This window comes from Eublepharis macularius, chromosome 8 (assembly GCF_028583425.1).
Source record: "Eublepharis macularius isolate TG4126 chromosome 8, MPM_Emac_v1.0, whole genome shotgun sequence".
NCBI classification, from domain to species: Eukaryota; Metazoa; Chordata; class Lepidosauria; order Squamata; family Eublepharidae; genus Eublepharis; species Eublepharis macularius.
In genome coordinates, this window is record NC_072797.1 from 51,632,779 (window position 1) to 51,657,264 (window position 24,486).

The window sequence follows — 24,486 nt, forward strand, 5'->3', positions numbered from 1 at the left end:
CAAATAATCCCAGCTCCAATGCACTCTCCCTGTTTCTCTCCCAAAAGGCTAGCAACAGCTCTGTCCCACTCCACTGCCTGCTAAAACTGAAAGCCAGCCTGCGAGCACAGTGCCTTTTATAACCAGAGGTCCCATAGTGCAACACAGGAAGTCTATGGTTGGCAGTCGGCACTGCTTAACAGGGTTTGCGGGAATTAGATTAGAGTTCCCATAGCCCCCTGGTATCTGCTCTCATGTAACCAATTGTAACCAATTTGGAGCTCCACGCTTGGAAGGAAGACCTGCCCATCAAGCTAAGTTGGGCTTAGATTGGGGTTTCCAGGGCGATAGAAGGAGTGCAGAGTTCAGGCAGTCCCTGCCTCCATTGCCAACATAATTGATTGAAGGCGCCTAACTGTCTGGATTCATGAACAGCAGACGTACGCAACAAACAAGGCTTGCGACGACCACTTGTTCGTCTAGAATGGGGTCTCACTAGCAGCTTGTTTGCAAACCGCCGATCGTGCTGTTCGTGTCTTTTTTGCATTCGTAATGCTGTTTGTGCCCATGTCTAGTCATTACAGCTGTTAACCAGCTTAGCAGATCTAGAAAGATTTCCAGTTACTGCTATCATGGGTCTCTGTTTTTTTCTAGACTGTATTTGAGTCTTTCCTGGTTACATCTCATCATGGCCTTCTTGCCATTTACAGTTTTGCTTTCATAATTTTGCACATATGCATGTACATATATATATGGCTGCCAAGGACCCACTCCATGCATTGAGTAAAGTGGGCTGTAGTCCACAACAGTTTATGCCAGAGAAATAAATTGGTTAGATTTTCAAATTTTAGAGGCCTCCAGTTTATCTTAAAATTTCAGAAAGAAATGCTATACTGAAAGCTAATATAAGTTTGTTGCACTTTCAAGACCAAATGGGAAACCTAGACCATATTCTGGCTTTGTGACCTTTTGCCCCACTGCTGATTAGATAGCTTGCAGTAAGTCACGTCATTGCTCCCAGAGAGTGGGGTTTTCCACACTGGGTTTTTTCATTGGTTCTGGACCCATACTACTTTGGTTTATCCCCTGATTTCTGCACCAATTTTTTGCCTTTAGTTTTCACTTTGGTTTATTTTGGTCTTTACCCCCGAGGTTTTGTTCTTCTTGTTGTTGTTCTTTTGAGACCATTTTTATGCCAATCTTTTTCTGTAAGCTGATTTTTTTAGTAGATTTTTTTACTTATGAATAATGTTTCTTTCAGTTTTGTTTGGTTCCTCCACCCCACCCCATTTCCACTCACCTTCAGCCCACTTTTCAATAATTGGCCATTCATTGTTGTCAAGTCACTCTTCTCCCAGCCTTCCTTTCCCCCCTCTTGGTTTTATTTTTGATCTTTTTTTAAAAAAAAACATCAGTTTCGTAGTGATATATTGACCTACCAATCTAATAATAGTTGCAGCAAGTTCTCTGAATTCCCAGCTTTAGTTTTTTAAAAAAGTAAGTCCCTAGCCCCTTCCATTGAAGAGATATGCATTTTTCATTATATCTCTGCAACAAAAAGGGCTGGAGACATACTCTTTTTAAAAAAATGAAAGCTTGGAATTCAGAGAACCTGCTGCAACTATTATTACAATGGTAGATCAATATATCAATATGAAATTGATGATTTTTTTTTTTAAAGCAAAAGACCCAGTGGTCCAGAGGATGGCGGGGGGGGGGGGGCAATTCTGGTGCCAAAAAAAGCAGCACAGTTTTAAAAGCACGTCGCCATTTCTGCTCTGGGCTTTGTCACAACAAAGGTTGGTTTGCACCAGCAGTGGTGACCTCCACCTCCTTGTTCTAGGTGAACCCAGGAAGGGTTCTGGTTTGGACTGGGGCATGCTTAGGTATGGATGGTGGAGCTGCTCCATTTTTAGGCTTCCCCATGCAAAGACTGACGATGTGTTCATTTTGTATCTTTTTCAAAAACTTAAGCCCTTATATTGATATAGCAATATAAGCACATGCACAAATAAAAGGGGTGGGTGGGTGCTATGACATCAGTGATTATGCCATCAATGACGACAGCACCCTTGCTTGAAAATCCTGATTATTTAAGGCACATGAGGAAGAAAATAAACCATCTCCACAACTCTAAAAGTGCAACTGGAGGGCAGACGTGTAAAAACTGTACCCAAACTGATCTCAATGCTTGTAGATTGACTACTAAGAAAATCAGAAATGAGTTGAGCATGCAGAAAAGCCCAGTAACTGAAGTGTGTTGCTCCACCACCCAGCCTACATAAAAGGTTTGACCAAAGTGAACAGACATTTGCCTGCAGATGAAACCGGAGAGAAACTGCATGTAATTTTCCTGAGAGTTTTCTAAATTAATCAGAGTTAAACCTGGAGTTCAATTTTTCACTTTCAGGCTCCCAATGCATGTTTAGCTTGAAGGGTAATGTTTTTTTTTTACCCATCCTGTCAAGGCTTTAAGCAAGTCTAGGAACTTGCTTATACCATGTAACTTCTGACCCGCCATCACTTATCATGGCTCCTGCAAACAATTTCTATAGATGTTCTGAAGTTTACTCTTTATTAACATCAAGCACATTCTTGATTTGTTTCAAGCTTATTTAAGCAGTTTGGCAACTTACCTCATCACCTATGGCCCTTTCCACCTTACTCTGATCAAAGGCAAACAAGTGATTCTTTTATTAGTTCAAATCCCCACTCTGCCATGGAAGCTTGGCTAGGTGCAAGTTGGACCAGTTATACCATCTCAGCCTAACCTACCTCACAGGTTGTTGTGAGGATAAAATGGAGAAGAGGAGAACGATGTAAGCCACCATTGGGTCTCCACTGGGAAGAAGTGGGTGGGTGGGGGGGATTATAAATGAAGCAAATAAATTATCTTCAGTTGAAAACAATGTAAGGCTAATTCACAAGATTAGTCTACATAGCTCAACACAGGCAAGCCCATGCATGACCTGTATACCACGAACATCTTCAGTCTGAGTAAACATCATATCAAATGTACTGAATTTTAGAAGAATGGTTCTGTCCTTGTAAGTTGTAACCCTTGAGTTGCAGGTGCTACAGATAACTTTCTTTAAAGTTACACCTCTAAAGGAAACCTGCCACTCAAACAGCAGTCAGATGCTGCTGGTTCATTACATTCTTACACTTTGAGTGCTACAAGACTGTTGAAACTGGGCGCATGCAGCGTGGTTCTGCTGCTGTTTAGGGCACTTGTTGGTTATGTTTCCATAACATCATTGAAGCCAAGACGAATGGTATTCCTCTAGCCGTTTTCATGTAATTGTGGTGTTGTATTGAAACGTCGTTGTTTTTTAAAATTCCCGCCAGGTTTCTCTCAGTGCCTCCCCCTGTTCCAGGACAATTCAAATGGGAACAACTGGGGAACATGGAGTTTGAGGATGGGAGAGACCTCGGCAGGATATAATGCCATAGAGTCCGCTTTCCAAAACAGCTATTTTCTCCAGGGGCACTGATCGCTACAGTCTGGAGAGCAGCTATTTTTCATTTATTAGATTTATATCCCACCCTCCCCACAAGCAGGCTCAGGGCAGATCACAACAACACTAAAACATACAGACATAATTTACATTAAAACAACAGGGAGATCTCCAGCCCCTACCTGGAGGTTGGTAACCCTCAGGTACGGATGCCAGATTCCCTGGGCTTGAAACCAGGGAATGGGGGCGGGGGATTGGGAGGGTGCACACTGGGAGGACTCATTTTGTGTGCATGCATAGCATGTGCGTACACACACTCCAGAGCACTTCCTTGTCATGCTGGAAATGATGTTATTCCTAGTGTGACATGGAAATGATGGGTTCCACACGGGGCCGATTTGATAAAAATTAGCACCAAACACTATTATTATTTTTTATTATTTTTATTTATTATATTTATATCCCGCCCTCCCTGCAAGCGGGCTCAGGGCGGGTCACAACAGAAGATAAAAGATAAAATCACAATCAATTAACACAGCTTTCTAATAAAATACCTGCTCACTGTATAAAAAACATATAACATCTGGTGGAGGTGAAGGTGCGGTTTAACCATGTGCAGTCACTCATATATGGGGGGTAGATGGTCAATACCCCCTACAGACATAGAGGAGACCGGGAGAGAGGCTCATTTGGTGGAAACCCTGATGGCCTCAACCATACGCCTGGTGGAACATCTCTATCTTACAGGCCCACCTGAAGGAGACAATACCTTGGCAGGCCCAGGTTTCCTCAGACAGAGAGTTCCACCAGGTCGGGGCCCGGCCAAGTAAGCCTCCCTGGGTCCAGGGACCACCTGTAGGTGCTTTCCAGCTGATCTCAGCACCCTCTGGAGGGTAAATGGGAAGAGACAGTCCCTCAGGTATGCTGGTCACAGTCCATTTAGGGCTTTAGAGGTTAATACCAAAACCTTGAACCTGATCTGGAACTCCACGGGAAGCCAGTGTAGCTGTTGCAGGACTGGAGTTACATGTGTCCTGAAAGGCACACCCATGAGGACACAGGCAGCAGCGTTCTGGACCCACTGTAATTTCCAGGAGCCAGACTGGGAGCCAGTTTTAATCAGATCAGCCCTGTGCAGGACCTGTTGTTTCTGTATCACACCAAGAATGGTGTCATTCCTAGTGTGATGAGGAAGTGGTTCAGAGCCTGTGGGAGTACACTGTGGGGTTCCCAGGCCTGTTCCTGTGCCTTGCGCCCCAATGGCCAGGTGAGAGGTGGGGGGGGGGGCGGAGGATCCCATGACCCCACCAACAGAATGGGATCCCTGCCCTCAAGATATCCCTTCAGTACTTCTGTTCTATTAATCTCATGATAGAAATGAGGAACAGGATAAGTGTAACTTACAGGCTTGCTCCTGTTGATTCAAAAATATTACTGTGATTCATGAACCGTATCATGAATCAACCAAGACCGTGGAAAGATATTGACGAAGCACTTTCGCTGTCTGCCTTAGAGCCATACAGGCAGTCAGACTCAGGACAGGAGAGGGGAGTTCAGTGCTTTTCTCTGTCTTTTTAGAAGACTGTCGGGAACAAATGGATCAAGAACACATAGGCCACAAACCCCGTGATGCCCATTCAATGACATGGTCAAAGGAATAAAATGAGAAAAATTTAAGGCACACACAACAACATGCTTGTTAAATGCATAAAGACAAGCCTGTCTTCAAATGTAATCAGCTTGAAGAGTAATTTTAAACTGAAATCTGACATCAGCCAATATTTGCATGGCATTAAATAGGGAAGCAAAAAAAATAAAAAGATGGTACTTGAGAGAATAAAATCCCTGCTGGCTTTCTCCATTGTGAGGCATTCTTCAAGATATTTTCTTCCTATTGTGAGGAAGGTGAATCTTTGTTGTATTCTGTTCTTGGCTTTGCTTCATAGTTGGGTGGGTTAAAACTGCAAGTTTAAATGATCCATTTATCTTAATAGAAGCCTCGGGGCATTACCTTGTTTTTACCTTCCAAGGCAATAATTTACTTTGACATATTTTCTCTCTCTCTCTCTCTCTTTTTTAAAAAGTATGTTACAATCATAAGAATGCTTGTTTGGTTGAGATTGGGGGGGAAGTTCTGCATGACTCAGTTTCCTTAAATATATTCAAAGATGCTTTGTTCTGTACATGGATGCTTTTTTCAAAACCCGCTTCATTCTTTCCAGGGCCTTTATGTTTTTGTAGTGTATTTTATTCTACACAACCAGCTGTGCTGCCCTGTAAAAGCAAGTTACACTGTTGAAATGAATGGACATACAAGTCCAGGCTCTGCGTTTTTCACCCATGGCAGTGGCATGCTCCCAGCGGCAGAAGAGATCAGCAAATCTACTCAGAACCTTATCAGTGCTCTGGAAGAGGTACCAACATCACTTTACATCAGCATTTAGAAAACAGATATTTAGAAAAAGATATTTCAGGCAATATCAGATCCAAGAGCACTCTCAAAAAGTCATGTAAATGGTAAATGTTCTTTACTGCATTTGCATCCTTTCACAGAGAGGAGTTTTATCCTCATAATCAGCCGTCAGATGTCAGTAAAACTGAAGCCTGATGGAGACAATGGCACAAGGGGATCATTAAATGTGTGGAGAGAGGAGCAGGACTGCACCCAGTCACCACCTCCAAACACCATGCACTGACTGGCTCTTCTACATAGAGCCTACACAGAAGAGCCAGTCCATCTTGGGAGTGGGGTGGGGGTAAGGCATAAGGGGCCAGTGGAAGCCATCCTACTTCCCCTCTTCATGTGCAGATTGCTGCTGCAAGTTAATCATCTACACCTGGATGGCCCAAGCCAGCCCAATCTCATGAGATCTCAGATGCAAAGCAGGGTTGGCTCTGAGTAGAAATTGGGTGGGAGGCCACAAGGAAGTCCAGGAGACATGCAATGAGACGTGTAATGGGAAACCCTCCACTATTCATCTTTTGCCTTGAAAACCCTGTGGGGTTACCATAAGTCAGCTGCGATTTGAGAGTCCTTTACACACACAATGGAGATTTGCCAGGCTTACTCAGTGAGTCTCATAGCTAAATAAGGATTCGAACAGGAATTACGACACCCAAGCCCAACTACTGTAGCATGCTGAATATTTTGTGTATTCAAGCTTATATAAAAGTTGTGTTTAGCAAGCTTGATGTTGTTTTTGTAAAATCACCACTCTTTGTGCAGCTATTGCCATGTTGTTAAGTTCTTTGGGCTCATTATACAGTCCATGGAAACAAGGTCACAGTTTGACATCACTTGCACACTTTTCCTTTTCATGCTCCTGAAGCTCTAGCCATCAGTTATATGACAAGTAGTCTTGTATATTTAACTGTGTACAGAAAGGGACCTTAGCACGAATAGACCTTGTACAGGCTTGGTCCATACCAAGCTATATGCCCAAATGGAGTAGCGAATGGTGCTGAGGAAATAACCTATTCAAAGTTCAGTAGTTGAAAAACAGGCGTATTTATTCATGCATAGTTTGGAAGGTATCAGAAGAGAAAATGTAAGGAAGTATTTTAGGATGTTAATGAATTTGATCTTTTTTGTGTTTGAGGAAATTCTGTGGAGAAAGTGTTGTTTGGTTCTAGAATTTTCCCCCTAATATTCCAGGATTGGTAGAAAGGGAGGCAAATTTTTGGAGTTCAATCTGGGTATTGGGGCAGGGTGTGTGTGTTGGCACTCGGCAGCTCTGATGTAGTATCTGTATTTGGAACATATTTAGACATCTCAGTAAAGTGAATAAGAACCAAGTATATCTATGCAATGACTCATTGGAAGAAGAATGTCAGGATGAATTCCTAGGCTGCTTTCATACACGTTGAATAATGCACTTTCAATGCACTTTAGTGATCGTTTGCAAGTGGGGTTTTCTACAGGAAAATCCTACAGGAAAAACTACTTACAAACGATCACTGAAGGGCATTGAAAGTGCATTATTCTGTGTGTGTGAAAGCAAAAGAAGCCCTCATCAAGGGAGTCACTAAGGAATAGGTACAATCACAGAAGTGCTTGGAGCTGGGTGATAAGTAGAGGTGGGCACGATCCAAAAATTTTTTTCCTACAAAATACAGTGTTTTAAAAGCAGGTTAAAAACAGAGAGTGACAGACAGAAAAACAGCGTACAAAGCCCCATTTTTTTTAAAAGCAAAAAATGTTTGGAACACCCCCTTCCCCCTCCCTCCCCTGGGTCTCTTCTCCCAAGAGCTGAGTGCATTGCTGCTCTGTGGTTGGAAGGAAGCCCTGCTGATCAAGGAAAGCTGGGCTTCCATTTGGGTTTCCAGAGTGACAGAAGGAGGGGAAACACAGCTCAGGCATTCCCCTGGCTCCGTTGCCAGGGCAATAGATTGCTGGCGCCAGAGTGTCTGGATCACGATCAGATACCGATTGACCCGATCAAGCCCCGAACAAGCGCCCCCCCCCGACCGCTGGATCTGTTGCCGTGGACAGCACCGATCAGCCAGGTCCCGATGGCGCGAACGCCATTATCGGGGGTATTTTCCTATCGTAATGCCGATCGTGCCCATCTCTAGTGATAAGCAATCCTTGCAAGCACTTGTGCAAGTGGCCACATTTTGCTTCTTTGGAAATAACTGTAGGCTGCTTATTTTTTTTTTTGTACAGATGCCAGCTGACTGGGAGGGAGCATCATTGAGGCCAGCCAGTCAGGCTAGTGCTGTCTTCAAGCAGAGCCCACAAAACGGCAGCGCTTTCACAGCTCCTGGAGGGTTCAGCAACAGCTCCTTGGTGGCTGATGAAGAATCACAAGAATTTGATGATCTAATATTTGCTTTGAAAACAGGTGAGCCTGATTTCTTTATTGAAGCATGCATGCCATGCTTTGAAATTCAACATATCAGGTGTACCTTTTGCTATTGCATTTGGGCTGCCAGTGCAAATTAGAGCCCAAGTGTTGGTTGAGCACAAATTGTCATTCTCTATACTAAAGCTAATATGCAGATTATTTTTTTAAAATCACATAAAAACAAATTTAATTTTAAAGGCATTAAAGTTTTGCCTTAACCCAACAAATGTCAGGCTATTGAGCTATGATGGAACATTTAATGGATTTTCTGTCCACTACTTGAGCTAATCTTTAGCATGAATGAAGGAAATAGTATGCTTGTATCCATTTCATATATATAATGGTGCTACAAAATATTCTACTCCAATGTCCTCCAGCTCATGTTTGTTCACATTTGGAGGAAATGGAGAAAATAGCATGTGAATCAGAACTACAGTCTTCTCCCTCTGAGGCAGAGGACATCTTGGTAGGTGATTCTCACCCTCCAATCAGGGAGGCAGGAACAAAGTCTTTCCACTTCCTTCTCCTTGGTGGGAGTCACCCATCCCCTCAGTTCTTTTCCTGCCTTGACAGGGAGAGCAATTTAGAATAGGCACTGTCTCACGTATTTGGTTTTTCATTCCTTCTTTTAAACTTTTAATTCTACATTCTTATTCTTGTGCCTTTCTTCATTTCCTTTTAATTCCTTCACTAATCTACTCTATTCTGTGTTTCTACACAAAGATACTTCAGGGAAAGACTTCTTCAGACAGGAGAACTTATTGGCCATGACGGCCATTTTCTCCAAATCTGACAGCTTTACAGAGCAAGTTTCCCAACCACTTTAAAATAGAAAACCATGAGGGCAGTGATGACTTCCTCTCTGAATGAGTTGGAAGTCCCCCTCACCACCGTTCTCAGTAACAACACCAGTGCAATCAGCACAGATCGTGCAGAGACCGCAGTGGCTGCCATTCACACCACGAAAAGATCAGGAGCTCAAAAGCACACCAAAAAGAGGCACTATTCCTCCCTACTCAAAAAAACCATGGCAGCCATTCCTGGTCCCGCATACTCAGGTAACCTTACCCACTGACTGGGAGGTAGCTATGGAGTGAGTTTCCCCACATCCATAAGCCAATCAATGGGCACAGGACCCAGCAAAAGCCAGTCAAGCCATTTTTCTAGATCTACAAATAACAACAGCAACAGGATCCAGTGCTGACCGCAAAGGTCTACCTGTGAGTAATGTGTTGGGCTCAGGTACCATGATATTATCTCCAGATTTCCTAAACTTGATTAGACCAACTATGAGGGAAGAAATAGATCTCCCTATGGTTCAGCCTCCTGCCCTTCCCCTCCCACACAGAGAAATGCAGAAAGGGGAATTTCATACAAAGGGAAACCTGGCTGGCCCACTAAGGCAGCTAGAAGGGAACCCTATAGCAGGAAAAAGAGAGAGATAAATCTCAATAGGAATCAGAAGTTTATGCAGATAGTGAAAGAGAAGGGGGAAGGTGGCATAGTATAGCCCGATCCTGTCAGATCCCAGAAGCTAAACAGGGTCTGTACTTGGATGGGAGACCACGAAAGAAGAGTCTGCAGAGGAAGGCATTGGCAAACCACTTCTTCTCACTTGCCTTGAGGGCCTCAGCAGAAGTCTCCATGAGTCAATTGCGACCTGACAGCATTTTACAAACACATAATATACAATTTATTATGATATACAACATTCCAGATGAGGAAAAGGATGAGATAGAAATCCCAGAACAATCCCTAAGATTCTTTAAGTCAGAGAACTACCAGTATCTCCTATCTAAGATCATGAGAGGCTTGGATCTACAGGAGAATCCATCAGAAGAAGAAACAGATCCATCTACCTTAGACCCCCAAGGGCAGATACAAGGGGAACAAAGAATTCTTTCCTAGATCGAGCGTAGCAAAGAGAGTCTTCCCCTTCCCTGATTTTTTTGAGAAGCAATTAAGAGCAGAAGGGGCAAAACCTATGAGCAACAAGCAATTTCCAACCTTTATTAAGAAACTGTATGTTTTACCATCATTTACTAATCAGTTTTTTCAGGTCTCACTAGTGGATGCTCCAGTAGCAGCATTGCAGTCATCTGAATTACTGTCAGAAGATGGCAAGGGCATGAGCTGGGACAGCCTGGGGAAAAAGGCTGACTTCACCCTAAGAAAAGCTCATGAAGCCACATCCATGGCCATCAAGGGCTCCGACATTGCCTTGATAGTATCGAGAGCAGCTATGGTCTGGTTTAGAAAACTTCTTCAGCTCATCCCAACCAGCAACTATCGCCTAGTGGAAGGACCCAACAGAACCCTCAAAGCCAACTCATTCACAGCAGATGCAACATTAGCTTCCCTAATCTTCTCATCCAGTGCTACAGCATCTGCAGCAGCTACCAGAACAGCTTTATGGCTCCAGGCCTGGAAAGCTGACTTCCACACCAAGTCAGTAGTTACAGCCTATCCATTTCAAGGCACCAGACTATTCAGGGACACTCTTGATAAGATCCTTATCGAAACCAGAGATAAGAAAAAAGCGACGCCCAAGACACTGAGTGGGACTCTCCTAGACAACCCTTCAAAAAAGGACTGTTCTACAGTTGTTTCAACAAACAATTCTTAAACAGAACCAACAAATCCATTCATGACAACAAACTAGTCAAAGCATGATTATGAATCAGTTCCGGTATGTGTGTGTGGGTGCCTTCTACATTTTCAAGAAATATGGATCAACTCAAGGGCAGACAATTGGTCCTTGGAGATAGTTGCCAGAGGGTACTCCGTAGAATTCACCAGACCCCCAGCAGAATGTTATCTTGTTCCATTCCAAAGGATTAAGGAAAGCTTTGCAGAACCTATTCTGATATCCAACATCTCCTCAGCATTTGGGCCATAGAACCTGTCCCTCCTGCAGAAAGGGGACAAGGTGTATACTCCATATTCTTCATGGTGCCAAAAAACAATGGAGATTGGAGGGCAATACTTGACTTGAAGTATCTCAAGTTCATCAAACAGACACTTCAGAATGGAGATGCTGAGATTCATCTCAGAATCCTTGCTAGCAGAGGAGTTCCTTACCTCATTAGATCTACAGAAGCGTATCTCCACATTTTGATCTTTTTGGGACACAGAAGATTCCTCCATTTCCACATAGTGAACATAAGCAAAGCCATGTTGGATCAGGCCAGTGGCCCATCCAGTCCAACATTCTGTCACACACAGTGGCTAGAAATCCAGTGCCATCTAAAGGACTGTCAGTGAGGCCAGGACACCAGAAGCCCTCCCACTGCCTTCCTTCCAGCACCAAGACAACAGAGCACCACCTCCCCACAAAGAGAATACCATCTATCTCCTGTGGCTAATAGCCACTGATGGACCTCTGCTCCATATATTTGTCCAGTCCCCTCTTGAAGCTGGCAATGCTTGTAGCTGCCACCACCTCCTGTGGCAACGAATTCCATGTGTTTATCACCCTTTGTGTAAAGTAGTATTTTCTTCTATTTGTTCTAACCCGACTGCTCAACAATTTCATAGAGTGCCCACGAGTTCTTGTATTGTGAGAAAGGGAGAAAAACACATCTTTCTCTACCTTCTCTAACCCGTGCATTATCTTGTAAACCTCTATCATGTCTCCCCTCAGTCGTCTTTTCTCCAGGCTAAAGAGCCCCAAGCGCCTCAATCTTTCCTCATAGGGAAAGTGTTCCAACCCTTTAATCATTTTAGTTGCCCTTCTCTGTACTTTTTCCAGTGCTATGATATCTTTTTTAAGGTGTGGCGACCAGAACTGTACACAGTACTCCAAATGAGGCCTCACCATCGATTTATACAGAGGCATTATGATACCGGCTGATTTGTTTTCAATCCCTTTCCTAATAACCCCTAGCATAGCATTAGCTTTTTTTATGGCAGTCGCACACTGTGCTGACATTTTTAGTGAGTTATCTATCATGACTCCAAGATCTCTCTCTTGGTCAGTCTCCGCCAGTTCAGACCCCATCAACTTGTATTTATATTTTGGATTTTTGGTTCCAATGTGCATTACTTTGCACTTGGCTACATTGAACCTCATTTGCCACATGGATGCCCACTCTTCTAGCCTCGACAGATCCCTTTGGAGTGCCTCACAATCCTCTCTGGCTTTCACCACCCTGAACAATTTCGTGTCATCTGCAAATTTAGCCACTTCACTGCTTAATCCCAATTCCAAATCATTAATAAACAAGTTAAAAAGCATTGGACCCAATACCGACCCCTGTGGGGGTTCCATCTACAGTTCAGAGCACTTCCATTTGGCCACTCCACGGCATCAAGGGTCTTCACAAAGGTCTTGATCAACTCAGTCATAAAACTAAGAAAACAAGGCATTCACATACGCCTTAATCTGGATGACTTGTTAATCAGGTCAGGGTCCGAGACAAAGTTGCACCAAGACGCAGAAACAACTATCTGATGTCTACAGACTTACAGTTTCCTGATAAACTTACAGAATGGTTCCTTACAACCTAAACAGAGACTAGAATATCGAGGAGTTACATTAGACACAAAATGCAGTTGCCTCTTCCTAACTGAAACAAAGGCAAAGAAAATGAAGAAAATGGCACAAGCAGTCATCAAGGCCAGGTCTTCATCATTGATGACACTTGTGAAACTGATAGGCCTGCTAATTTGACTATCCAGTGGGGTTGACTACATACAAGACCCTTACAGCAACTGCTGAGACCTTCTCAACTACAAATTATGAACAAGAAAGATCTTTCCATTCAGGTCCCATTGGCAGTAAAAATGCCCAACCTTCTGCAAGGGAACTAATACTGCAGGTAATGAAACAGATTTTCACAGATGCCAGAATATCTGGGTGGGAAGCAGTACTAGAAGGTTCACTGGTGCGAGACAAACCTTCCCATCAACCATTCTGGAGCTTTGGGTAATATATCTAGCTCTACTACACTTCAGCCCACAAACACTAGACCAATGCATCCTAATCAGAACAGAAAACGTGTTGCCCAAAACTTAACAAACAAGAAGGATCCAGATCTTCAGCATTACACAGGGAGGCAACCAAGATCCTACTAAGGGCAGTGAAGAACCTGGCATCTATCAAGACAGAACACATCAAGGGATCGATGAATATCCAGGCAGATTCGCTCAGCAGGCAGATTTGCTCAGCATGCATGAATATCCAGGCAGGCATGAATATCCAGGCAGATTCGCTCAGCAGGCAGCAGGCTAATTTCTAAAATTTACCATATCCTTATTAATGTAAAGCAGGGAAACAAATTGCTGTCCTATCAAAGAATATAAAGCAAAAATAGGGACCACCCCGGTGCAAGCACAAGCAAAATTACAGACAAAACCAGGGCTGTGAAGTGAAAACTCAATGAATACACATTAAGAACACTCAAATTATCAAAAATATAGTTATAATGTGTATATACAAAATAATCCAAATACTGAAGTAATCAAGATGTGAGTATTACAACAACCATCCCAGTAAATACATCACAAAAGTGCTCACTGGCACAAAACAGTAAAGGGGGGGTGCACGCAGGCACCTCCTAAGAATTATACAACCTAAAGGCAGCAACACTCAATTACAAATATACAAGGGTGCACACTGGCACTACCATTCAATTAGGCAGCCATGGAACGGTTTACAAAGAATACCGTCCACAGCAAAAACATTTAAAGGGCGAAAATGTCCAATAACATCAAGCTGCAATTGAAGAAAAGAGGCTGTGAAGAGCTGAAGGGGTCCAACGCCAAGTCAGCAAATTCAGCCACCTCATCAGCCACAGGACGGGATTTGCCAGCATACGTAGTATTAGCCCGTTTCGTGAATGGATCACTTCTTCAGCAGGCACATGTAGTTAGATCCCTGTGGAACAGTTTCACATACCCTCTCAGTGAAGCCGCCAATTAGTCACAGACGCCTTTAGGTTGTATAATTCTTAGGAGGTGCCTGCGTGCACCCCCCCTTTACTGTTTTGTGCCAGTGAGCACTTTTGTGATGTATTTACTGGGATGGTTGTTGTAATACTCACATCTTGATTACTTCAGTATTTGGATTATTTTGTATATACACATTATAACTATATTTTTGATAATTTGAGTGTTCTTAATGTGTATTCATTGAGTTTTCACTTCACAGCCCTGGTTTTGTCTGTAATTTTGCTATCAAAGAATATGGCAAAAAGAATGTAACATAGATCCTTCCAATGACAACTGGAAGGAAATCTGGAAATCTCACATCTATACTTCTAGAATTATAAATATCAAAATGCAGACTGTAAAAATATACTCTCACTGGTATCTGACGCCAGTCAAACTCAATCATGTAAACTATGCTATTTCTCCTAAATGTTGGAAGAATTGTGGCGAGCTGGGGACCTTTCTCCACTGCTGGTGGGAGTGCAAATATGTAAAAGCATTCTGGGATAAATTAATTAAGGAAATAGAGTTTATTTTTGGATATGTAATACCTAGAACATACAAAGTCATTTTATTGAGCCACTGGAAAGATCCAAGGATTCCAAAAATCAGAATAAATCTAATGCTCACATTATTAGCGATTGCAAAACTAATTATAGCTTCTAATTGGAAACAAAAATCCACACCGACAATCTCTAATTGGCAAGCCCGAATTTGGGACCATTTTATAATGGAAAAACTTTCGGATCAACTTGCCCAAAGGGAAAACCAAAACTATAAATTCCACCTTCTGGAGCAATGGTCCCCAATTCTAGATTACTTAACAAAAGATGAAAATATGGCAAATGCAAGCAGGAAACATGACCTCTACTATTCCCTAGCATATTTATGATACCAGTTGGCACATTAATAGGATCACCACTAAGCAGTAACCAAACCTGGAAAAATTTTGTTTAACAGAGCTTTTCCTATATATTTTTGTTACACAACAGCCACTCAAATAACTGAATATTATTGAACCATGTAACAGGAGGTGTACTTTTCTGATTGTTGTATGTAATATACTATGTTGTTAATTGGTTCTTGTTGTTTTAAAAATATTATTGAAAATGTTGAATAAAATATAATTTAAAAAAAAGAAGAAGACCAAAGACCAGAAGGCAGACATCATAGCAGCAGCACCATATTGGCCTCAGCATCCATGGTTTTCTGCCCTTCAGTAACTGTCAACCCCTGACCATTCCAGTGTCTCTGGACTTGCTTCAGCAAGGCCCAGTTTGGCATCAACATCCGGAGTGGCTACATTTAACTGCCTGGAGATTGAAAAGAACAACTTCTTACAACTAGGCTATTCTAGAGAGGTGACTGACATCTTACTAGTTTCTAGGAAACATTCTACTAATAGAATATAACATCATGGAAGGCCTTCATCAAGTGGAACAGAAGTAAATGTGTCAACCCCTTGAAACCTAAAATCAAATCTATTCTATCTTTTCTGCAAAATGGCCACATTAGCGGACTCAGGTCTTCTACACTAAGACTACAGGTCGCAGCTCTGACGATGGTGTTACTGCAATTCCAGGGACTGAACCTATCCAGACACCCCCACATACATCACTTTCTCAAAGGTACTACTCTAAAAGATCCACCACAAACACAGATTTCCAACATGGAAATTACACACCTTTCTATCAGCCTTACCAGACACCCTTTGAATCTATTACAGAAATCCCTTTTAAGTGTCTGAGGATGAAAACATTGTTTCTTATCACAATCACATCAGCAAGGAGGGTATCAGAACTAGGCATGCTGCTGGTCAATCCTGAGTTGTGCATTTTGCCCAAATCCTACTCATTTTAAGGAAAGGTTGTGGCATACACTAAATGTAAGACACACTAAAAACTTCCATCTGCAGGACAGAACATATTAGGAAAACTGATTCCTTATTCATTTTCATCTCTCCACCAAATAATGGAATGAGGATGTCCAAATTGACCATCAGCAGTACCCTTAAGGCTTGCATTATCAAATATTACAAAATTCAAAATCAGACATATTGGCTGGGATTACCACCCATTCAGTTCAAAGTGCTGCAACCAACGCAGCCTTTGCCGGACACGCTGCAATTGAAGAGGTCTGCAAGGTGGCCACTTGGTCATCAGTATTTGTATTTGTAAGGCACTACAAGATGAACATCTATTACTCCGCTGATGCAACATTTGGCAGAAGAGTGTTACACATATTTTACAATCAGAGGACAATGACCCACCAAGAATATGAGGACACTGCTTTGGAAGGGCCCACCAAAATGTCCTCCGCCTCAGAGAGAGAATAGACCATTGGATACTTACCGTAAAGGGTCTTTTTCCTCTGAGGAAAGGAGGACATCTTGTCCTCCCGAAGTCATTGTTATTCTCCTCTCTTCTGTTCAACAGGACCACTTCCTCTCCTAGTGTTTCATTACCTTAATGTTACTCATTTTCTCTTTGTTATGGTCTTCTAGAGCGCTGAATTTCATAGTTTAGGTCATTGTTTTTTGGAGTTGCCAGAACTGAGGAGATGGGTGACTTCCACGAAGGAGACAGGAAGTGAAAAGACTTTTTTCCTGCTTCACTAATTGGAGAGTGGGAATCTCCCACCAAGATGTCCTCCTTTCCTCAGAGGAGAATGACCATTCATGGTAAGTATCCAATGGTCTTATCTACCAGCTGGGATTGTACCTTCTTGCTAATTTAGGAGCCAAGGACTTAAGTCCCATGGTCCAATAAACAAATAGAAATCAATTCTGAGGAATCAGTCTGAAATCACAGGTTCAGCTACATGAGCAGGAGGGGCAGGCAATAAGGCTGGGGTTATAGCTGAAGTGGGAAGGAGAGGAAGAAATGGGGAAAACTATTATCAGCAAGCGCTAGAAAGATCCAAAAGAAATACACAGGTTGTGGTATATTGCAGAAACTACAGACAGGAAGTTGTATGGTGGTCAAGGGTACAAGAAAAGTCCAAGTTTTGGTTCCTCAATATTAGAAATTCTGGTAGATACCAATGAAGTCTGATCACCTTTAAAAATGGTTATTTTGACCATAGTAATTACATTTAGCTGAGTATTCCTGTATTCTCGGCTCACTTACTACTACTTCCTCTTCAACATGGCCAAGTGTAAGTTTACATACAGGTAATTCAGCAGCTCTTCTATATGTTGTTAACTCCTTTCCACCAACTTTTTATTCAAAACATTTGAATATATGTAGACATGGCAGCATATGAGTAATACCATTGAACAAGTCATAAAGTGGCAACAATAGAATTGTATACTTCGAGCATATGAAAAGCACATGTTCCTAAATGTAGAACTCCTTTTGAAAACCACTCTATTCAAACTAAGGGTTGAATTATGAGTGCCCTGAAGAAATGCTCTGTTTTCATCCTCTGTATCACGTAGGCTAAAAGACCAGCCAAAGTTGCCTAGAGTTACCTTAACTTGCTTTACAGGTAGAGCAAGTTTCTTCAGCAAACTGACTTCTCCAGAATGCCCTTAGCTACAATGTGCCTATGCCTAAATGCATGCATGCTTAATTTCAATTGGAGATAACTGCAGGGACCGATTCAGCAAAAAATCCAGTTATCACACCGGAGCAGTGGTCTTCCTGATTTATCCCCATCTCAGGGCCTCAAAGAAAAACCATATGTTATCTCTAGAAAGTGATACTATAGGAGATAAAATGTTGATGGAGAGCAAATTGAGACAAACAAAAGAAACTACCATGGGGCATGAGGAGTTAAATTCTTCCCGCTCAGCATAATTTTCCCAATTTGAAATAAGGCCACTGAAGTTAGGTGCCCCTGAGTTCCAGTATTACATAAGGAGGAAAGTAATTCTAAACTGAAAACTCCCAAATATCTTAGTCTTTCCTTATTGGTTCAAGAACAAGTTGACCCTGTGAACATCACTGGTAGCCTTAGCAATCTGTGCACTGACTGCTTTATGTGGTTGCCTTGTATGGAATCTGATACCCAATTTATATTCAAGAGTTTAACAAAAAATAGGTGCTTTCATTTCTGACATCAGAAATTGACATTACTATACAGAGGGACCATTTTAAGGTTCTGGCCCTTCCAAAGCCATCTACTTGAATTTGTTATTTAAACACACTACAGGCCTACTGTGCAATCAAGCAAAAAAAAAAATTGCAGTGGCATCACCTGTCGTTTGTTGTGCTTCTTGAGGTTGGCTGATGCCATTTAATTCAGTGAATGCCATAATGGCCAGTTCTGAAGAAACGTGCCTGTAAAAGAAGCTACTGTGCAATCATCCTCAATCAGGACTTTGTTCATGCCTCCATGTAAAAATGTAGATACTTTCTTTAAAGATTTCTCAGATTCAGCTCTCAAACTCTGTAAAATGGCTTATCAAATTATTTTATTTGTTGTATATATACTGTGCTTTTCATATAAATTGGCTGTTAGAGTAGCTTACAGTTAAAACCTGCCGTGTTATTAAATGAAAGAAATTGCTGAGATGCCACCTGTTAGGAGGATCTTGCAGAACACAGAGACTGCCAGTTAACAGAGGTGACAGTGGGGGGAACATCTCAAGTGTTAGGCTTTCACTCTTAGCCCCACTTTCCAGGTCCTGGTGGTTTCAGTATCTGGGTCCTGTGTGTTCCTGCCTAATGACAAGAGCTGTCTTTCTTGAAGTACAGCCTGTCAAAAATAGCGTGGTTAGCATAGATTACCTTCATTGGGTGAGATTCAAGGGAAGGTTGAATCTCCGGATCTGGTTTGGGGGGATCTCCGGATCTGGTTTGGGGGGATATTTAAAAAAATGTTATCCCAGAAATCCAGGTCAGATGCGTTAATCCAGTTAGAGAATCCCAGATTTATCTGGCCATTATTCTCTATGAGGAATAATGAAGCTATCTGAGGACCGGGGCAAGGTGTGTGTGTGTCATTTTTCAAGCAAGCCCCACCAAATTTGCCAGGATTCTACTCTTCCCTGTCCACTAAACACCTCCCCCCTGGACAAGCTGCCCCCAGCCACACTGTTGTTTCCTATGGGGAAACATTTCCAAGGCTTTTCAGGCAAAGGGAAACTTCATGCAAAGGCAACCCCTGGGCAAAAGCCAGTCCCAAACACCAGTACTTCTCCCATGCAAGCTGAACCAGCAAAGCCCAACAGAACCCAAGTGAAGGATGGGAAACAATGACCAACCAGGGAATCCCAATGTGCAAACAGAACCCCAATGTAAAAACAGAAAATCTTCCTGACTCAAGGTGAAGCAAGGCGGGATGAGGCTTGCCATAGCCACGCCATTTAAAAGGTGTCTGGCAGCAGCTTAAAAGGCTCTTTTGGAACTTGCACAGGGGTGGAGAGGCAGGATGGGAATCTACCTGCTGCTTCCTATCCCGCACCAGCCTTGCTCCACTTTCCTGCCATGGTATGAAGCTTGTCTCCATTGTGCATTGCTGCCCACTTGCTCACAATGCTGCCCTCTTGCTCTCTGTCTATGGCCAAATAATCCGTCTCAGCCAAATTCAATTCCCTGGGTCTAATCTGGGATTTTCTTATGTGATCTGTCATCACCGGATTATGCCAGATCCAGATAAATCTGGCTATAAAACTGGATCAGAAATCCCAGTCTGCACACCCTTAGATCCGGGATCTGTTAAAGTCTGGTGGAATACCCTTTGTTACAAATTAGCTGCTTTACCAATAACCACAGGGAAGTTGGTTCAACAGTTTGCTTAATAACAAAACAGACGATTTTGTATTTGATAGCTAATTGGAGTGTCTTTTTTGTTTTTTGATCTGTAGGAAGCTGTAACATAGCAGTTCACCTTGACCTTCTCTGTACTGTTATTTTAGATACATTTTAATTTCATCTCTCCAATGGAATGGCTCCATTCATAAATCAAGAGTAATAGAGGACATCTAGAATTTGTCAGTCACTTTGTGATGAAATATACAGGCAGCCAGAAGGGGTCCAGCCTTGGAATCTGAGGCCAGCATACTTATGGCAGGGCTTAAAATGTAGCTTATAGAAATGATGATGGCCATGGTAGAACAACTGCAGGTAACATCTGCAGGTAATATTCTCCTACTCTTTTCTTCTCAGGAGACACAACCACCCCCTTCTCTAGACCTACTATTTAGAGATAGGCATCTGGTTATGTAACATAATTAAGTACGTATCTTCCCACACATTGTGTTAGTCCATCCTGCCTCTGTAACACTTCACCTTCTTTGCTTGAAGGAGGAACTCTTTCTCATGCCTGGCTCCAGGTAATGGATCGATCTGAGTCATTTCTGTTTTAGAAATTTTGTTCTTCCATGCGGTTTTGTTCTTCCATGCCATGCATTTCCTTTCTCATCTCCTAAAACCTTTTTAGAGATCCAAGAGAAGACTTTAATAACATTTGAATAATAATAACATTCGATTTATATACCACCCTTCAGGATGACTTAACACCCACTCAGAGGGGTTTACAAAGTATGTCATTATTATCCCCGCAACAATAACCCTGTGAAGTGGGTGGAGCTGAGAGAGCTCCTAAAAGCTGTGACTGATCCAAGGTCACCCAGGTGGCTTCAGTGGAGGAGTGGGGAATCAAACCCAGTTCTCCAGATTAGAGTCCTACTGGTCTCAACCACTATACCAAACTGGCTCTCATGCCCTAAAACTTAAAAGAAAAAAAAAGAAGACTGCAACTTGACTGGGCACTTGTGGGATGCAGTAGAATATGCCAGATTTCCAGCTGATTTACATTTCATAAATTATTTGCTAACTGAGACGTTGGTAACTTGATCTCTTGCAAGATGAGCATATCCAGGACTTGGAGAGCCAGATTTATTGCTGGTACAACTGACCTGAAGCTGATGCATTGACAACAGGAATAACCTTGTCTAGTCCTTCAAACATCCTGAGCCTTTGGTAATATGTAACTGGTTTTACTGGAAAGTAATATCTGGCATTAATCTCTTTTGACATTAGCATGTTTAATTACTCTTCCTTGCCCTTCTGAATAAATAGGAACTACAAGTCTCGAAATGCCCAAATTTGGGTTGGACAAATTTTCATGCTGTATTTACTTTTCCTGAAACCAGAGCACAGGAAGTACATTCAGGCAAGAGTTATATGGTTGTGCCACTTACAGAACTAATTGGAAATGGGGAGCGGAGCAAGGCAGAGCAAGGCTGTTATACTTGCTCTTTTTAATGAAAAATTCAAGCTGCTTATGCCATCATCCTTATAGGTTTTGCCACTCAAAATTCATCTCTAGAGAAAATTCCTGGAGGCATTACCTTGACAAACCAATCTTGGTGTAAGGATACTTCAGGGAACCCTTCAGCTGTTGTAGACCTTGGGCCAAGTTTCCTCAAGGCAACCTTACTGCAATCAGGAGGTCAATATAATCTCTTGAGGATCTGTTACCTGAACAGGTGTTTTCCTTTCAGGCACAAGTTTCTTACACAGGAAAGAGAGGACGGAGTTTAGGAAGAATTAGAAGGGGTAACTATAATGCTTAACAGGATTTGACTCCAGTGACACCTTAGAAACCAACAAGATTTTCAGAGCAAAAGCTTTTGAGAGTCAGAGCTCCCTCCTTCACTCCCAAATAGGAATGGAGATCCCTAAACCTTTATATTCCAACCACGGGTGAGTGGAGTGTTACAGGGGAGGTTTGTTTGGCTGAGATATGAAGGCTTAGGAATCTCCATTCATACTTGTGTCTGAAGAAGAGAGCTCTGACTCTCAAAAGCTTACACTCTGAAAATCTTGTTGGTGTCTAAGGTGTCACTGGAGTCAAATCCCACTGTTCTACTGCAGAGCCACCTAAAACTATCCTCATGTAATGCTCAATCTCCTTTTCACATCCTGAAGGTTTTGTACATGTTATACTTTGTGTGCTCATTAAAGGCATGAAAGACGGTGCTATGTTGCCCAAAGCATGAGAGAGGATGATATGTTGCACAAGGACATAAGGAAAAGAGTGTTTTCCTTATCAAAGACAAACTCTTACATGTACAAAGAGCAAGCAGTGTTTCCTCAGCACAATTTTTAGAGTGCTATCATTTTGGAATAAGGAATAACTACTTAGGGCATTTTACACAGGAATTTTAAAATCATTTCCATGCCTGCTTAACTGCTAAGTCTCTCATTCAACGACCCTTGTGAATGGCTAGGCCCTTAATAAAGAATCCTGAAGCAGAGCTGTAAAACTACAGGCTGCAGCGCTCTCTGGGGCAAGCCAGTGTGGTTAATTCAATTTCAGCATGGTTTAAATTTGGGAACTGGGAATTCTGATTTTAACTTGACATCAACAGCATACTATGTATAACATGAAGAATATATTGCAAGCAAAAATCAGTCCAGTCCTTAAAACATAATATAATAATATAGGAAATACTGCAGAATTAAAGAATCACAGAGGCAACCCCATAGAACCCCTTGTATTTCTAAGAGCAGTTTATAGATTCAAAAATCTGCGCCAGGAATGGAAGCTGCAGTTGTAATGGAAACAAAAGAGTAGATGTCCAATAAAACAAAAGAGGACAGGTTTGCTGCTTTTCCTGGTTGTATCCCTCCCAAATTACATCTTGCTTTCTGTGTTTCAGGTGCGGGCCTCACCATCAGCGATACTGATTCCTGCCATGGCAGCCAGGATGGAAGCAGCATGGTTAACTCCCAGATTGTAGAGCTTAGAAGAATACCCATTGCAGACACTCATCTTTAGTAACACCGTCTTTTTTTTTAAGTTCCAATCCCCATGTTTTTATATCTGTATTTTCTTTTGCACTAATCCCACTATATACAGCTGTGTAGTAGAATGCTGTGTATTGTAACTGGAGAATTAACAAGAAAGTTTTTTTTTTTTTTTGTAAATGTAACTCCTTGCAGTGGCTGCACTGCTGACTCAGATTTGAACCCACTAACTTAGATGCACATATTCCACCAACTGTAGACTATTTTTTTAATTAATCTATATGCATATGGCTGTTTTAATAAAAAGTGATAGAGTCAATTTGCCAGACAGATGTCTCCATTTTTTTGTAGCTGATCAGAACAGCGAAGGCAAGAGAGACTGGCCAGAGCAATGATATTCAGAGGCTTGAGAGCCACATGTGACTCTTCTGAGCGCTATTGCCCCTTTGGCACCTGCCCCATGTTTCAGGAAAGTGGGTAAGGTCCTTGTTCGGTGGAACTTGTGCTTGAAAGTTGGTTTCCACCTGGAAGCAACCATCACCAGAGGAATGGGTAAGCTTCAGGCCTCCCTGAGGTATAGGCCTCGTGTCTGGAAAGAAAGTAAATGTGGTGCTTTTGGTTGAGGGTAGTTGTGAATGTGGCTCTCCATGAGGTGCAAAATGAGTACTGCTAACTTAGAGGGAAATTTCTCAGTGGTTCAATGCCCTAGAAGAACACTATCAGCCTAGAGCAAGCAAAGCCAGGCCCCAGCAACCTCTGCCAATGTCTCAAGGGCCGTTTAGCTCAGACCATTGCCAACAGTAACTGGAGTCAGCTCACCAGCTCTCTCTTCCTGGACTGCTACCATTTTGAAGGAGGAAGCACTGGGTGAGCTAATGTCCATTGCAGACACTGCTGAACTGTGGCCCCTGCTGTGCTAACTTGTAGGGACTACTCAGCTTGGCTTGTTCCAGGGCCATTTGCACTCCCAAGACCTCTCCTGATTGAAGATAGACAATGTGTAGAGCTGCTTATTATTTTAATACCTGAAGTCCTTTTCAATGTTTTCTGTCCCAGTATCCCATTCTCACTATAAAGTTAAAATATAACCTTGTCGTGTATTTTGTAACATATGACAAGTTATAAGTTATACAACAGAATAAGTAAAGGGCAGATGAGGTACAATCCAACCCATACATAACAGAGTTTCTGGTACGCATGCTAATTCCTGTTCACAAATGCAAAAATGAACCTGAGTCATTTTGCAGTGCCATCCTTGGAAGAGTTACAGTGGGCTCAGAACTACTTAACTGTGTTGAAGTTTTTCTTCATTTATCTCCCACCTTTCTCCCCAGGGGGCACCCAAAACTGCTTATATCATTCTGCCCTTCTCCATCTTCTCAGCAACCCTACGAGGTAGGATAGGCTAAGAGTGTATGACTAGACCAAGGTCCTGCTTGCTTCCATAGCAAAATGGAGATTCAAACCTGGGCCTCCCAGATCTTAGTCTGACAGTCTAACCACTGCACTACAATGGCTCAGTGGATGCTACAATTAGAGTAAGATATTTGGTAGAACTGCTACATAGGT

At 42.3% G+C, this 24,486-nt stretch overlaps 1 protein-coding gene across 1 annotated transcript in view; it reads left to right on the plus strand.

Annotated features, from left to right (window-relative positions):
* The window catches only part of ADGRV1 (adhesion G protein-coupled receptor V1), a 428,595-nt gene extending 405,359 nt beyond the window's left edge, over window positions 1–23,236 (plus strand). The window contains exons 88-90 of the mRNA XM_054987564.1: window positions 5,660–5,851; window positions 8,104–8,281; window positions 22,830–23,236. Coding sequence (XP_054843539.1) covers window positions 5,660–5,851; window positions 8,104–8,281; window positions 22,830–22,948 — 489 coding nt within the window. The 3' untranslated portion in view covers window positions 22,949–23,236. The remainder of the gene's footprint in view (window positions 1–5,659; window positions 5,852–8,103; window positions 8,282–22,829) is intronic.
* Window positions 23,237–24,486: the final 1,250 nt, after the last annotated feature.